This window comes from Lissotriton vulgaris, chromosome 8 (assembly GCF_964263255.1).
Source record: "Lissotriton vulgaris chromosome 8, aLisVul1.2, whole genome shotgun sequence".
Lineage (NCBI taxonomy): Eukaryota > Metazoa > Chordata > Amphibia > Caudata > Salamandridae > Lissotriton > Lissotriton vulgaris.
In genome coordinates this window covers 1,317,838,876-1,317,853,534 of record NC_141696.1, presented here as the reverse complement: position 1 = coordinate 1,317,853,534, position 14,659 = coordinate 1,317,838,876, and the positions used below count along the sequence as shown (strand labels likewise).

The following is a 14,659-nucleotide window of genomic DNA, read 5'->3' as shown; positions in this document are numbered from 1 at the left end:
AGTTGGAAAACTGCAGTGTGGCAAATACAGTCAGTCGAACTTCCAATCTGGAGAATTATTAGACAGAATAAAATCTAAGCTGGTCTTCATCAAAACATTGCATTGGACAGATTACCAAATCATCATTCCAATCTGAAAAGGTACACAGTTGGTACAATTCTTACAATTACTAAAATAAAATCTAAATTGTAAGAATATGTTAATAAGAAATGGGCAAACGATATCGGAAAGCCAGCACAATACAGGTTGCAGACAGTACTGGTTTGTGGGAATAGGAAAATAACATGAGGGTGAGGGATGTTGTTTGAGGGGGGTGCCTGAAGAGGCTGGCAGATCAATTGTCTGGAGGGAGGAGAATGGTGAATGAGGAAGAGGAGAAATTGATGTGGAAGGAGGAAATGAAAGGAGAGACATAAATAAAGGAAGTAGTCAAAAGAAATCAGGTAGTTGGGCTCTATATTGTAAAGATATGGGTGAGATTACAAGTACAGGTGCTATTTATTGCACCTGGTAAATACCGATGCCCTGGAGTTAGGTATTTATCGGGTGAAATAACTAGCACCTATTGCGAGTTATTGGAAAATAACATGCAGATTTTGGTGTCATACCAAAATCTGCATGATACGGTAAATACTGTACACATTTCCCCTGTTAGATTTTGCGAATGTTGTGTTATTTAACACATCCAATAGTTTTTCAGATGCGTTAAATAAAACTAAACAAGTAATTTTGTCCTGTCCGTAAACAGAGGTTTATGCACAGGCCAGAATAACCGCCCAACTCATAATCAGGGCCTGGGTGGCAGAGGAGGATAAAAATCTGATGGCATGCGGGGTTCCACTCTACATATGAAAACAGCAACATTTGTGAAACATGTTATCTGATGGAACGGATTTGTCTAAAGGCAGAATTGTTATCAAAGAAAAAGAATCAAATGTTTTATTTCCCCTAGCCGGCAATTCAACATGGAGGAGAACGTCAAGTTACTATAGAACCTCTGTAGACATGAGTGATTCACTAGTGATGTAGTCTTAGGTGTAATGACTTTGGATGACTCAATTTGCCCGCCATGCTACCTGTTTTTTTAAAGGTGCCATTTGATATAAAATTATATATATCCTTGTACTGGAGTTACATAGTTAGAAATGTCTCCTTTCTCACTGGCTTCTCGAAAAGTCTATAGCGCCCGCTCGGCTTTGAAACTGTTTCAGTGCACAACCCTTAAAAACTGTTAGAATATTGATATATTTATTCTTTACTGTGCCGCTTACTATTCATAATAGGTTGCTGGGACTGACAACTGGTGAATGGGAACATGGGCAGGACTTCCTTGTGACAATTGCATCCTGTTGGAACTGGCGTTTTTTGCAGGGTTATCCCCAGACTTTTTGCCTTCCTCCTGTATATTTTCTGACCTGTTTTTGTTGTTTTTAATGACTCTGGGCACATTACTACGGCTGATCAGTGCTAAAGTCCATGTGCTCTCTATGGAAACTTGGAAAGATTGGTCTACACCTGTTTGGTATATTTAATTTACCTGCAATTCCCTTGTACAGTGGTATCACATATACACAAGGAATATAAATTAAATACTACTAGTGGGCCTGCAGCACTGGTTGCGCTACCCACTGAAGTAGCCTCTCAAACCTGTCTCAGGCCTCTGGTGGTGCAGGGCATGTGTACGCAGTTTACTGCCGAATTGACGTGGCATGTAAAGTGTTTGCCACATCTGAAACTCTCCTTTTACTACATATACTTCACCCCTAAGTTAGGACCTGGGTAGCACCTATGGGCAGGGTGCTGTGTAGGTAAAAGGTAGGGCATGTGCCTTAGTTGTATGGCATGTCCTGGTAGTGACAAACAGCCTATTTGGTTTCTCACTGCTGTGAAGCTGCCCTCTCTTTGGTTTGCATTGGGAATTCCCTGAAATGTGATTCAGTGATAATTTCTGATATAAAGGAGTAGCTTGACCAGGTTTGATATGTTTGGAATAGTAATAATAAATCCTGCTTATTGGTGAAAAAGGATTTGTTCTTACTATTTTAGAAATGCCACTTTTAGAAGTGGGCATTTCTGTGCCCTTATGACTCTTTGTGCCCCAACTCGTTGTTTATTCACCGTCTGGTTTAGACTGACAGGAAAAGGGGATGTGCATTCACTCTAGACAGTCACAAGGGGGGTTGAGGTGTGTCCTGCCTTTCCTTTGTGACTCAGCGCTGTGTTGAATAGACATTGGTTGCACTTAGAGTGGTGGGAAGAGTTTCCCTTGCACCTGAAAATGCCTGGTCTGCATTTAGAGGGGTGGGAGGAGTTGCACCTGCACCTGAATAGAGCGGTACCTGACTTTCACAGTGCTGTCTCCACCCCCCTGTAGTGTGTCTGGAGCCAAGGCTTGGTATTGAATGGGGGTGTTGTGCACTTCTGAAAGTTGTTTGAAGTGCCCCCAGAACAAAGACTTTTGGACTATAAGTACAGGGACTGTGATCCCCTGAGTTAGAGACACTGCATGGGAATTGTAAACAGATGCTGCTGGGTCTACATGCTACCAGAAGACTGCTCAAATGCCAGGAGGAACCGCCTTGGGACTTCATTGCTCAGAAGTGAAGACCTGCCGCCTGCTGGGCTGAAAGAAGGACTGCCAGTTTGCTCTGGGACCCTTGTACTAGCCTATCTGTCTGAACCCTGCTGTTGTGTGCCCAGTGCTGTCCCATGAGTGCTGCTGTGCCCGCTGGTCCTTACAATCTTGAACACATGTGCAGCTACTGGGCTGAAATTCTTGTTTGAGGCCTTTTATGCCCTGGAAGCGGAGAGCAAGGGCAGCTAAATTGGTGGCCAACCCAGCGCTGTGGGAGCTTCACCGAATCACCGCGAATAACCGTCAGTGGGCTCTTCCAGATGGTCGGGAGCAGAAGCACCCCCACATTACACCAACCGCCCAAGAAGCACCGAACAAGGGGGGCAACAGATTGGTGACCAGCACAGCACCACGATAGTCAGGCTGCACTGTGAAGGCAAGCCGGGAACAGGAACCCAGCCCGCCGCACCGGACCACCGGGCAGTGGCGTAGCAAGAGGGTGTGGGGGCGGTGACCTCCCCCTTACCTGCGGCCGCCATGGGCAGAATCGCCAGCACCCCCCCGCTCTTACCTGCACCTGTCACGGATTTGCCAGCACCCTCCCACTCTCACATACGGCGTCACAGGGCAGCAAAAGCAGGAGCCGCCACATGGGGCCTAACATTTAGCTATGTCAGTGCCGCCAGGTCATGCTCCACTGTATGGAGCCAGTAGTTGAGTCTCCCACCTCGGAGAGCAGATGGAGGTCTCCCAGAGTGGCAGTGGTGTCCTGCCTGAGGGCCCCATGCTCCTTTCTTCTTCCCCGCCATTCAGCATCACTGGGGACCGGCAGCAGGTGCCCCACACAATCGTGGGCAGCTGCACTTACACAAACCTACATTCGAGGGGGGACCCAGTGAAGTCTCCCATGCTCACTGCAGCATAGGTGCCCTACCATCAGACATACTGGGAGGGGGGCTGAGGAGCCGCAACTGCTGTCCCAGTCCTGTGGGGCCAGGCCTGATGAACATTGTTGATTCACGTAAGCCTCCTTGCTTTGCTCTGTCCCGAGGGGCTGTCATTTACTGGCACTTGAGCGCCCGTTGTGCAAGGCAAATTACTGCATTCCCTGTTGTAGGTGGGCAGGTGGCCCAGGAGCCTACGTGTGGGGAACAGATTTACCATATAACCCATAATAGGAGCGCAGGTGCTGCTCTTGGTGTTGTTTATTGTAATGCACTGTAATGTGGATCTGCTGGGAGTAATTCTGCTGTGTTGTGCAATCCTTTGCTGCTTGGTGCCCACGCCCTGACGTGATGATTTTTGCTGTGTATACCATGCATTTATCTGGATAACAGCCATTATTTGAGAAGTTGCTTTTATGTGCACAGTGATGGTGTTATGCATAATGTTGGCATGATGTGTTCTAACTTGTGCACATTATAATTATTTCCTTGAGCTGACTGTTAGGTGTATGACAATTGCCTTCTGGTAAAGTGATTTTATGATCTATGTGACATCATGATAAGTGTCTAGTGGAATAGTGATATATGTGATTATGGTCTAAAATTGTTTTATGTACAATACAAAGGATATTTTTATATAACCTTGTGTGGAGTCTCTTTTTTGTGGTGTGCCTAGTGTGTCACTGGTGTGTGTTTGTGTTGCGGAAATGCTTTACACATTGCCTCTGAGATAAGCCTGACTGCTCTGCCAAGCTACCAAGGGGTGAGCAGGGGTTATCTTGGGTGTGTAACCCCCTTGCCCTGACTAGAGTGGTGATTTCTGCCTGGCTTCGGTGCATACCCTAGCCAACCAGAAACCCAATTTCTAGCACATTCTGATAAAAAATTAGTATTGACATAGCTTACCCTTCAACGAAGAATATCCTGCAGGGTATTGCCAATGATTTTTATTGTATTCTTTATCACTTGTGAATATATGAAACTTGTGGTATTTTAAATAATATATTCATATATTTCTTTTACTTTGCTGTAGGTTATTCAATACTTCAAGCTATTATGGAGAAAGCAGGACAAAATGGCTGGCAAGTCAGTGCCATATGTGTGGAGAATTTCAACGATGCAAGCTACAGGCGGCTTTTAGAAGACTTGGACCGAAGACAAGAAAATAAGTTTGTAATAGACTGTGAAGTGGAAAGACTTCAGAACATCTTAGAACAGGTGATTTTTGTTTTTTGTGGGCAAAATAATCTGAGCAATGAGGTTCCTAATGCAACAATTTCTGGCCAATAAGACCCCTTCTGAACAAAATGCAGCCAAATAAGTCTGATGGAAATGGTTTCTCTTTGTGTATATTATGTAGATCTCTTTGTGTGCAATATTGGACTGAAAATCATACTAGGTATACAGATCAGCGTGAGTGATGCACAAGGGTTCTATAAACTACATACAAATACAGCCACCAAGCCATTGCGTGAGTTTCCATCCATATGAAAATTCTGTATGATCCAACAGAGAAGATAAGGCTCCATGATCAAAGGAGGTAGCGTGGACAGCCTCCTAGTGCCATGCATCCAGACATTGCATGCCAAGGAGTGTGGGCCACGTGTGAGCCACCTAACGCTACTTACTTCTTCAGCAGAACACCAGTGTCATTAGAGAAGGGAGGGCCTTGCCAGGAGGCCTGCAGAGGCTTTGTACAAGATGGAGCGAGAGAATGAATTTGCCTTCCAAGGGCCACCACTACTGCCTCCTGGAGCGGTGGGGCATTGGGTGGTTCTAGAGGCAGTGCTTTAAATGGGCCGGTACTTCTCTACTGCCCTAGAGAGTACTGGTACTCATGAAAAGGTAGGCTCATTAGCTGCGCTGGTGAGCAGTAGTGGAACGTGTCTCTGGAAGCCAAGGTGCCGCTTCTGTAGCCTGAGCCCCAGCTGAGCTATTCAGCAGGGCTTATTTGAATAATGTCCGGGTGCTCACCATCAGACTGTGCTTGACCGAGCAGAGTCCATTCAGGCCCTGTGCTGTCAATCACATTCACACTATCCTGTGCTTTCCTGCATGCACGGGAATCATGTCAGTCCCCTGGCAATGGAAAACAGGTTACCGCCAGTCCGCCCCTGATGGCGATTAAAAAAGCCATGGTAAGTGAAGAGAAAAGATGGCTTTTATCATACCTGAGTCTTTTGTGTTTCTGCTATGTTTGTATGTAATATTTACAACAAGGGGTGGTGAGGGACAGAGTCTCTGAATTAAGCAGAAAGCTCTCACCCAGTCAAGAGATCAGGGCTAGATCCAACACCGTTTTTTAGCTCACTGCACCATCCCAGTTTCAGAACCTGGCTGTATGCAAATTAGTCTGTTCCTGTCCCAGTGCATGATGGGAACAGGGCAAACCAAACTACAAAAGCCAATTCTTACATTGGGAAGGAAACAAGCTCCCGGGGACCGGTTTCTGGCATTACAGCCGTCTTCGGCCCGGTTTGCTTGAATCCTGATGGTGCAATGAGCAAGGGTCTCACATCTGAGAATACCCTTCCACGCTTAGGGTGGACAAAAATATTTACAACAAGGGGTGGTGAGGGACAGAGTCTCTGAATTAAGCAGAAAGCTCTCACCCAGTCAAGAGATCAGGGCTAGATCCAACACCGTTTTTTAGCTCACTGCACCATCCCAGTTTCAGAACCTGGCTGTATGCAAATTAGTCTGTTCCTGTCCCAGTGCATGATGGGAACAGGGCAAACCAAACTACAAAAGCCAATTCTTACACTGGGAAGGAAACAAGCTCCCGGGGACCGGTTTCTGGCATTACAGCCGTCTTCGGCCCGGTTTGCTTGAATCCTGATGGTGCAATGAGCAAGGGTCTCACATCTGAGAATACCCTTCCACGCTTAGGGTGGACAAAAATATTTACAACAAGGGGTGGTGAGGGACAGAGTCTCTGAATTAAGCAGAAAGCTCTCACCCAGTCAAGAGATCAGGGCTAGATCCAACACCGTTTTTTAGCTCACTGCACCATCCCAGTTTCAGAACCTGGCTGTATGCAAATTAGTCTGTTCCTGTCCCAGTGCATGATGGGAACAGGGCAAACCAAACTACAAAAGCCAATTCTTACACTGGGAAGGAAACAAGCTCCCGGGGACCGGTTTCTGGCATTACAGCCGTCTTCGGCCCGGTTTGCTTGAATCCTGATGGTGCAATGAGCAAGGGTCTCACATCTGAGAATACCCTTCCACGCTTAGGGTGGACAAAAATATTTACAACAAGGGGTGGTGAGGGACAGAGTCTCTGAATTAAGCAGAAAGCTCTCACCCAGTCAAGAGATCAGGGCTAGATCCAACACCGTTTTTTAGCTCACTGCACCATCCCAGTTTCAGAACCTGGCTGTATGCAAATTAGTCTGTTCCTGTCCCAGTGCATGATGGGAACAGGGCAAACCAAACTACAAAAGCCAATTCTTACACTGGGAAGGAAACAAGCTCCCGGGGACCGGTTTCTGGCATTACAGCCGTCTTCGGCCCGGTTTGCTTGAATCCTGATGGTGCAATGAGCAAGGGTCTCACATCTGAGAATACCCTTCCACGCTTAGGGTGGACAAAAATATTTACAACAAGGGGTGGTGAGGGACAGAGTCTCTGAATTAAGCAGAAAGCTCTCACCCAGTCAAGAGATCAGGGCTAGATCCAACACCGTTTTTTAGCTCACTGCACCATCCCAGTTTCAGAACCTGGCTGTATGCAAATTAGTCTGTTCCTGTCCCAGTGCATGATGGAAACAGGGCAAACCAAACTACAAAAGCCAATTCTTACACTGGGAAGGAAACAAGCTCCCGGGGACCGGTTTCTGGCATTACAGCCGTCTTCGGCCCGGTTTGCTTGAATCCTGATGGTGCAATGAGCAAGGGTCTCACATCTGAGAATACCCTTCCACGCTTAGGGTGGACAAAAATATTTACAACAAGGGGTGGTGAGGGACAGAGTCTCTGAATTAAGCAGAAAGCTCTCACCCAGTCAAGAGATCAGGGCTAGATCCAACACCGTTTTTTAGCTCACTGCACCATCCCAGTTTCAGAACCTGGCTGTATGCAAATTAGTCTGTTCCTGTCCCAGTGCATGATGGGAACAGGGCAAACCAAACTACAAAAGCCAATTCTTACACTGGGAAGGAAACAAGCTCCCGGGGACCGGTTTCTGGCATTACAGCCGTCTTCGGCCCGGTTTGCTTGAATCCTGATGGTGCAATGAGCAAGGGTCTCACATCTGAGAATACCCTTCCACGCTTAGGGTGGACAAAAATATTTACAACAAGGGGTGGTGAGGGACAGAGTCTCTGAATTAAGCAGAAAGCTCTCACCCAGTCAAGAGATCAGGGCTAGATCCAACACCGTTTTTTAGCTCACTGCACCATCCCAGTTTCAGAACCTGGCTGTATGCAAATTAGTCTGTTCCTGTCCCAGTGCATGATGGGAACAGGGCAAACCAAACTACAAAAGCCAATTCTTACACTGGGAAGGAAACAAGCTCCCGGGGACCGGTTTCTGGCATTACAGCCGTCTTCGGCCCTGTTTGCTTGAATCCTGATGGTGCAATGAGCAAGGGTCTCACATCTGAGAATACCCTTCCACGCTTAGGGTGGACAAAAATATTTACAACAAGGGGTGGTGAGGGACAGAGTCTCTGAATTAAGCAGAAAGCTCTCACCCAGTCAAGAGATCAGGGCTAGATCCAACACCGTTTTTTAGCTCACTGCACCATCCCAGTTTCAGAACCTGGCTGTATGCAAATTAGTCTGTTCCTGTCCCAGTGCATGATGGGAACAGGGCAAACCAAACTACAAAAGCCAATTCTTACACTGGGAAGGAAACAAGCTCCCGGGGACCGGTTTCTGGCATTACAGCCGTCTTCGGCCCGGTTTGCTTGAATCCTGATGGTGCAATGAGCAAGGGTCTCACATCTGAGAATACCCTTCCACGCTTAGGGTGGACAAAAATATTTACAACAAGGGGTGGTGAGGGACAGAGTCTCTGAATTAAGCAGAAAGCTCTCACCCAGTCAAGAGATCAGGGCTAGATCCAACACCGTTTTTTAGCTCACTGCACCATCCCAGTTTCAGAACCTGGCTGTATGCAAATTAGTCTGTTCCTGTCCCAGTGCATGATAGGAACAGGGCAAACCAAACTACAAAAGCCAATTCTTACACTGGGAAGGAAACAAGCTCCCGGGGACCGGTTTCTGGCATTACAGCCGTCTTCGGCCCGGTTTGCTTGAATCCTGATGGTGCAATGAGCAAGTTTAGTCTGCCCTGTTCCCATGATGCACTGGGCCAGGGACAGACTGATTTGCATATAGCCAGGTTCTGAGCTGGGATGGGGCAGTGAGATAAATAACGGTGATGGATCAAGCCCTGATCTTTGGACTGGGTAAGAGTGGTCTGCTTAATTCAGACACTCTGTTCATCACCACCCCCTTTTCTGAATCGTTTTTGGCCACTGTAGGTGTGGCAGGGTATACTCAGACATGAGTCCCTTTCTCACTGCTCCATCAGGATTCAAGTAAGCCGGGCCGAAGACGGCTGAAATGCCAGAAACCGGTCCCCGGTAGCTTGTCTCCTTTCTGGTGAAGAATTGGCTTGGTAGTTTAGTCTGCCCTGTTCCCATGATGCACTGGGCCAGGGACAGACTGATTTGCATATAGCCAGGTTCTGAGCTGGGATGGGGCAGTGAGATAAATAACGGTGATGGATCAAGCCCTGATCTTTGGACTGGGTAAGAGTGGTCTGCTTAATTCAGACACTCTGTTCATCACCACCCCCTTTTCTGAATCGTTTTTGGCCACTATAGGTGTGGCAGGGTATACTCAGACATGAGTCCCTTTCTCACTGCTCCATCAGGATTCAAGCAAGCCGGGCCGAAGACGGCTGAAATGCCAGAAACCGGTCCCCGGTAGCTTGTCTCCTTTCTGGTGAAGAATTGGCTTGGTAGTTTAGTCTGCCCTGTTCCCATGATGCACTGGGCCAGGGACAGACTGATTTGCATATAGCCAGGTTCTGAGCTGGGATGGGGCAGTGAGATAAATAACGGTGATGGATCAAGCCCTGATCTTTGGACTGGGTAAGAGTGGTCTGCTTAATTCAGACACTCTGTTCATCACCACCCCCTTTTCTGAATCGTTTTTGGCCACTATAGGTGTGGCAGGGTATACTCAGACATGAGTCCCTTTCTCACTGCTCCATCAGGATTCAAGCAAGCCGGGCCGAAGACGGCTGAAATGCCAGAAACCGGTCCCCGGTAGCTTGTCTCCGTTCTGGTGAAGAATTGGCTTGGTAGTTTAGTCTGCCCTGTTCCCATGATGCACTGGGCCAGGGACAGACTGATTTGCATATAGCCAGGTTCTGAGCTGGGATGGGGCAGTGAGATAAATAACGGTGATGGATCAAGCCCTGATCTTTGGACTGGGTAAGAGTGGTCTGCTTAATTCAGACACTCTGTTCATCACCACCCCCTTTTCTGAATCGTTTTTGGCCACTATAGGTGTGGCAGGGTATACTCAGACATGAGTCCCTTTCTCACTGCTCCATCAGGATTCAAGCAAGCCGGGCCGAAGACGGCTGAAATGCCAGAAACCGGTCCCCGGTAGCTTGTCTCCGTTCTGGTGAAGAATTGGCTTGGTAGTTTAGTCTGCCCTGTTCCCATGATGCACTGGGCCAGGGACAGACTGATTTGCATATAGCCAGGTTCTGAGCTGGGATGGGGCAGTGAGATAAATAACGGTGATGGATCAAGCCCTGATCTTTGGACTGGGTAAGAGTGGTCTGCTTAATTCAGACACTCTGTTCATCACCACCCCCTTTTCTGAATCGTTTTTGGCCACTATAGGTGTGGCAGGGTATACTCAGACATGAGTCCCTTTCTCACTGCTCCATCAGGATTCAAGCAAGCCGGGCCGAAGAAGGCTGAAATGCCAGAAACCGGTCCCCGGTAGCTTGTCTCCTTTCTGGTGAAGAATTGGCTTGGTAGTTTAGTCTGCCCTGTTCCCATGATGCACTGGGCCAGGGACAGACTGATTTGCATATAGCCAGGTTCTGAGCTGGGATGGGGCAGTGAGATAAATAACGGTGATGGATCAAGCCCTGATCTTTGGACTGGGTAAGAGTGGTCTGCTTAATTCAGACACTCTGTTCATCACCACCCCCTTTTCTGAATCGTTTTTGGCCACTATAGGTGTGGCAGGGTATACTCAGACATGAGTCCCTTTCTCACTGCTCCATCAGGATTCAAGCAAGCCGGGCCGAAGACGGCTGAAATGCCAGAAACCGGTCCCCGGTAGCTTGTCTCCTTTCTGGTGAAGAATTGGCTTGGTAGTTTAGTCTGCCCTGTTCCCATGATGCACTGGGCCAGGGACAGACTGATTTGCATATAGCCAGGTTCTGAGCTGGGATGGGGCAGTGAGATAAATAACGGTGATGGATCAAGCCCTGATCTTTGGACTTGGTAAGAGTGGTCTGCTTAATTCAGACACTCTGTTCATCACCACCCCCTTTTCTGAATCGTTTTTGGCCACTATAGGTGTGGCAGGGTATACTCAGACATGAGTCCCTTTCTCACTGCTCCATCAGGATTCAAGCAAGCCGGGCCGAAGACGGCTGAAATGCCAGAAACCGGTCCCCGGTAGCTTGTCTCCTTTCTGGTGAAGAATTGGCTTGGTAGTTTAGTCTGCCCTGTTCCCATGATGCACTGGGCCAGGGACAGACTGATTTGCATATAGCCAGGTTCTGAGCTGGGATGGGGCAGTGAGATAAATAACGGTGATGGATCAAGCCCTGATCTTTGGACTGGGTAAGAGTGGTCTGCTTAATTCAGACACTCTGTTCATCACCACCCCCCCCCTTTTCTGAATCATGTTTGTATGTAAGCCTGTTTTGTAAGAAAAAAAGTGAAAGAAAGAGTAAGAGAATCAAGGCACTCACAGGAGGTATTTTAAAGAAAATGTTTGGCACTTTGTTAGAACATGTCTGGTCTGCGACAAAGATTCATAAATAATGTAGGAGGGAGGGTTGGTGGGTGGGTGAGTGAGGGGATGGATGAGTGAACAAGGGTGGATGTAAAGATGGATGGATGAATAGATGGGTGGATGTGTGAAAGCATGCATGGGTGAAAGAGGGTGGATGATTGGATAAAAGAGAGGATGATGGGTGGATAAGTGAAAGATTGGATGGATGAATGAAGGTAGCGAGGATGTATGAAAGGGTGGATGATGGATGAGTGAAAGGAGGGATTGAGTGAAAGGGTGGATGGAATAAATGAGTGAAAGGGTCGATGGATGGATGAGCAAAAGGATAGATGGATGAGGGGAAGGGTGGATAAAGAGATGGATTAGTGAAAGGATGAATGGATAGGTTTGGAGATGGATTGATGGATGGATGGATAGGTTTAGATATAAATGGGTGGGTAGACGAAATGGTGAAAAACTGAATGATTGATGAAAGACTAAGGAGACAATAGAATGTAAAGGTTAAATGGTGGACATCAGCAGGTAAATGGTAGGATGAAACGATGAATAGATAGATTGATGGAAGAGACAAGAGATATCTTCTGGGGAGGGTCATGAGTTGCTTCAATTACTTGGTGCCATAAGAGCTTTGGTGCGACGTGGGGGTATTTTCAGTTTCACCCTACTCTCGTGCTCAAAAATATATAGTATTGTGCCAAACAGCAATTAACAGTATGTCATGAAGAAGGTGCAACTATTGCAACGAAAGGAAATGTTAACATAGTATCGCATTTCTCATTTTGTGTAATGAGTTAACCTGCTTTGTTTATATAAACACATTTCTCATGAGTTTTGGTATGCTATGCGCTGCAACTAATATAGAAGTTGTTAAGTATCATCAAGTCTTGCTCTTAGCCCCGCCCTTAGCCCCGCCCCCTAACTACACCTCTAGCTCATTTTAATGAGTACCTCCACTTATTTTCTCCCATTTGAAGCACTGACTAGAGGGGAATAAAGATACATATGGCACATGTATGTGGGTGAAGGCGTTGAGCTCCAGCTCAGGAGACGAGGGCGTAGAGTTAAAGGGGTATATATGGGGGAGCGCCGCGTGGGATCCAAAGGGCGGAGAGTTAAAGGGGTATATATGGGGGAGCGCCGCGTGGGATCCAAAGGGCGGAGAGTTAAAGGGGTATATATGGGGGAGCGCCGCGTGGGATCCAAAGGGCGGAGAGTTAAAGGGGTATATAGGGGAGCGCCGCGTGGGATCCAAAGGGCGGAGAGTTAAAGGGGTATATATGGGGGAGCGCCGCGTGGGATCCAAAGGGCGGAGAGTTAAAGGGGTATATATGGGGGAGCGCGTGGGATCCAAAATGCTTTACACTTTTTTGGGCTTGATAATGGTAATCCCACTTAAATGTCGCCTTTGTCTCCAGATATAATCAAAATCCTTGGCACGTGCTGATTAGGCGTGAGTATTTGGAAGTCGAATCTGTAGGCAAGATGTTGGGCTCAATGCAAACAATTTGTACTCAGTACTTCGGCCCTCTCTGCCGAAAGACGGACCTGTAAACAGACCGTATTCGCAGATCTGAACTGCTGTGTGTGCTGTGCTGAGTCCGGCGCCATATGCAATTAATTTGTAGGGCGTTGTGCCATACACTGGCCCTTGAACTTGTCAATCATGCCTATTTAATTGCTGTGACTTAGCCTTATGTGTCACTTTAGCATGCCGTGACCTTGACCCAGTTGAGGTCACCAGGGAAGCAGACAGGACTCTCAATGTCATTACAGATTATGACCCGCTGCCATGGCTTTCCAGGGCCCCCTGATAATTTCTTTGTGTCAGAGGTCAAGCCGCAGGATGATATTGATTGTCCTTTGCAGGGCTCCTCTGCGTCTTTTCAGCGTCCTGCATTGCTTTTTGGCAGGTCTTTCTATCAAAAAGGCCAGCCTTGAACCTATCAAAAAGGCCAGCTTTGAACCTATCAAAAAGGCCAGATTTGAACCTATCAAAAAGGCCAGCCTTGAACCTATCAAAAAGGCCAGCTTTCAACCTATCAAAAACGCCAGATTTGAACCTATCAAAAAGGACAGATTTGAAACTATCAAAAAGGCCAGCTTTGGAAATATTTCGAGTCAGCGAGCCTACAGAGACAAGAAGGTTCCTTGAGGGGGCAGGTCACTGGAGGGGGGCGGGTACTGTAGAAAGGGCGGGACTTTGATCCCAGCACTGTCCGACCAACCAGACCTCTCCAAAAACACAAAGGCTTATGACGTACCCCATACCGTGATTTCCCTGAAGGAGTTTAGAACACATGTAATGGCTTAAAACGGTGCAGATAATTCACACTCATTTATACCCAGAATCCGTAGAGGGTTTTTTCCTTGCCTTGTGTTCAGAGCGCGATGTTGGCCCTTCACCCGGCCAGCGTGTGTGAAGACGGCTTGTATCGTGTGACAAACGGTGGCACTTTGTAAACAGGAACGTATGGAGGGGTCTTGCGTTGTAAAATGCAGGTCAGGTACACGAGAATGGCACTGACAACTGCTTAGAAGCATCTGTGCGCACGAGGAGCAGGAATAACACGTTTGTGTACAGGGGGGCTGCCTTAGGCACGAATTGGCACTATTTTTAGCAAGAGCATAAACAAGTAGTAATGGCTAGGAAAGAACGTTTTGCAAAATTGTTAGATAATGGCTGAGAGAGCTAGATGGCATTTACTTTTCACATTATCTCAAAACATGTTAAGCCTTCATGTGCTCGCCTGTGTGAAGGACATTGCGGTGAACCGACGCCATCTAGTGGCCGCCGATTGTGTGCGTCCTTTGTTCTATAAAACACTCACCTCATTTGTAGCACAGGGCTGTGCTCTTTAGCGCACCAGCCGTGTATCATTCAAAACGGATCATTCACCCAAAGATTATTTGGCAGTGTAATTCACGGGTTATTTTTTTACAGTGTGTTTTTTATTTTCAAATGCACTTTTTGTGTGTAAGATCCTTTATTAGGCATGGAAATGGCCAGGGGCATGTTTCTGCATACATAGCTTAGGGAATCACTGTTTCTGCAGTGGTAATAAACGAAATATTTGTATCTATAACCTACACATGTATACTTGTTAATCTCTTACTAGGACTATGTAGGAGTAAGTGAG

General features: G+C 47.1%; 1 protein-coding gene across 7 annotated transcripts in view; it reads left to right on the top strand.

Moving 5' to 3' along the window:
* Positions 1-14,659, top strand: part of GRIA4 (glutamate ionotropic receptor AMPA type subunit 4) — a 969,207-nt gene that overhangs the window by 712,442 nt on the left and 242,106 nt on the right. For all 7 annotated transcript variants that reach the window (XR_015299356.1, XM_086935255.1, XM_086935257.1 and 4 more), the window contains exon 4: positions 4,553-4,737. Coding sequence is in view for 6 of the 7 variants with exons in the window: in XM_086935255.1 (XP_086791381.1) it covers positions 4,553-4,737 (185 nt within the window). In the remaining variant the exon portion in view is untranslated. The remainder of the gene's footprint in view (positions 1-4,552; positions 4,738-14,659) is intronic.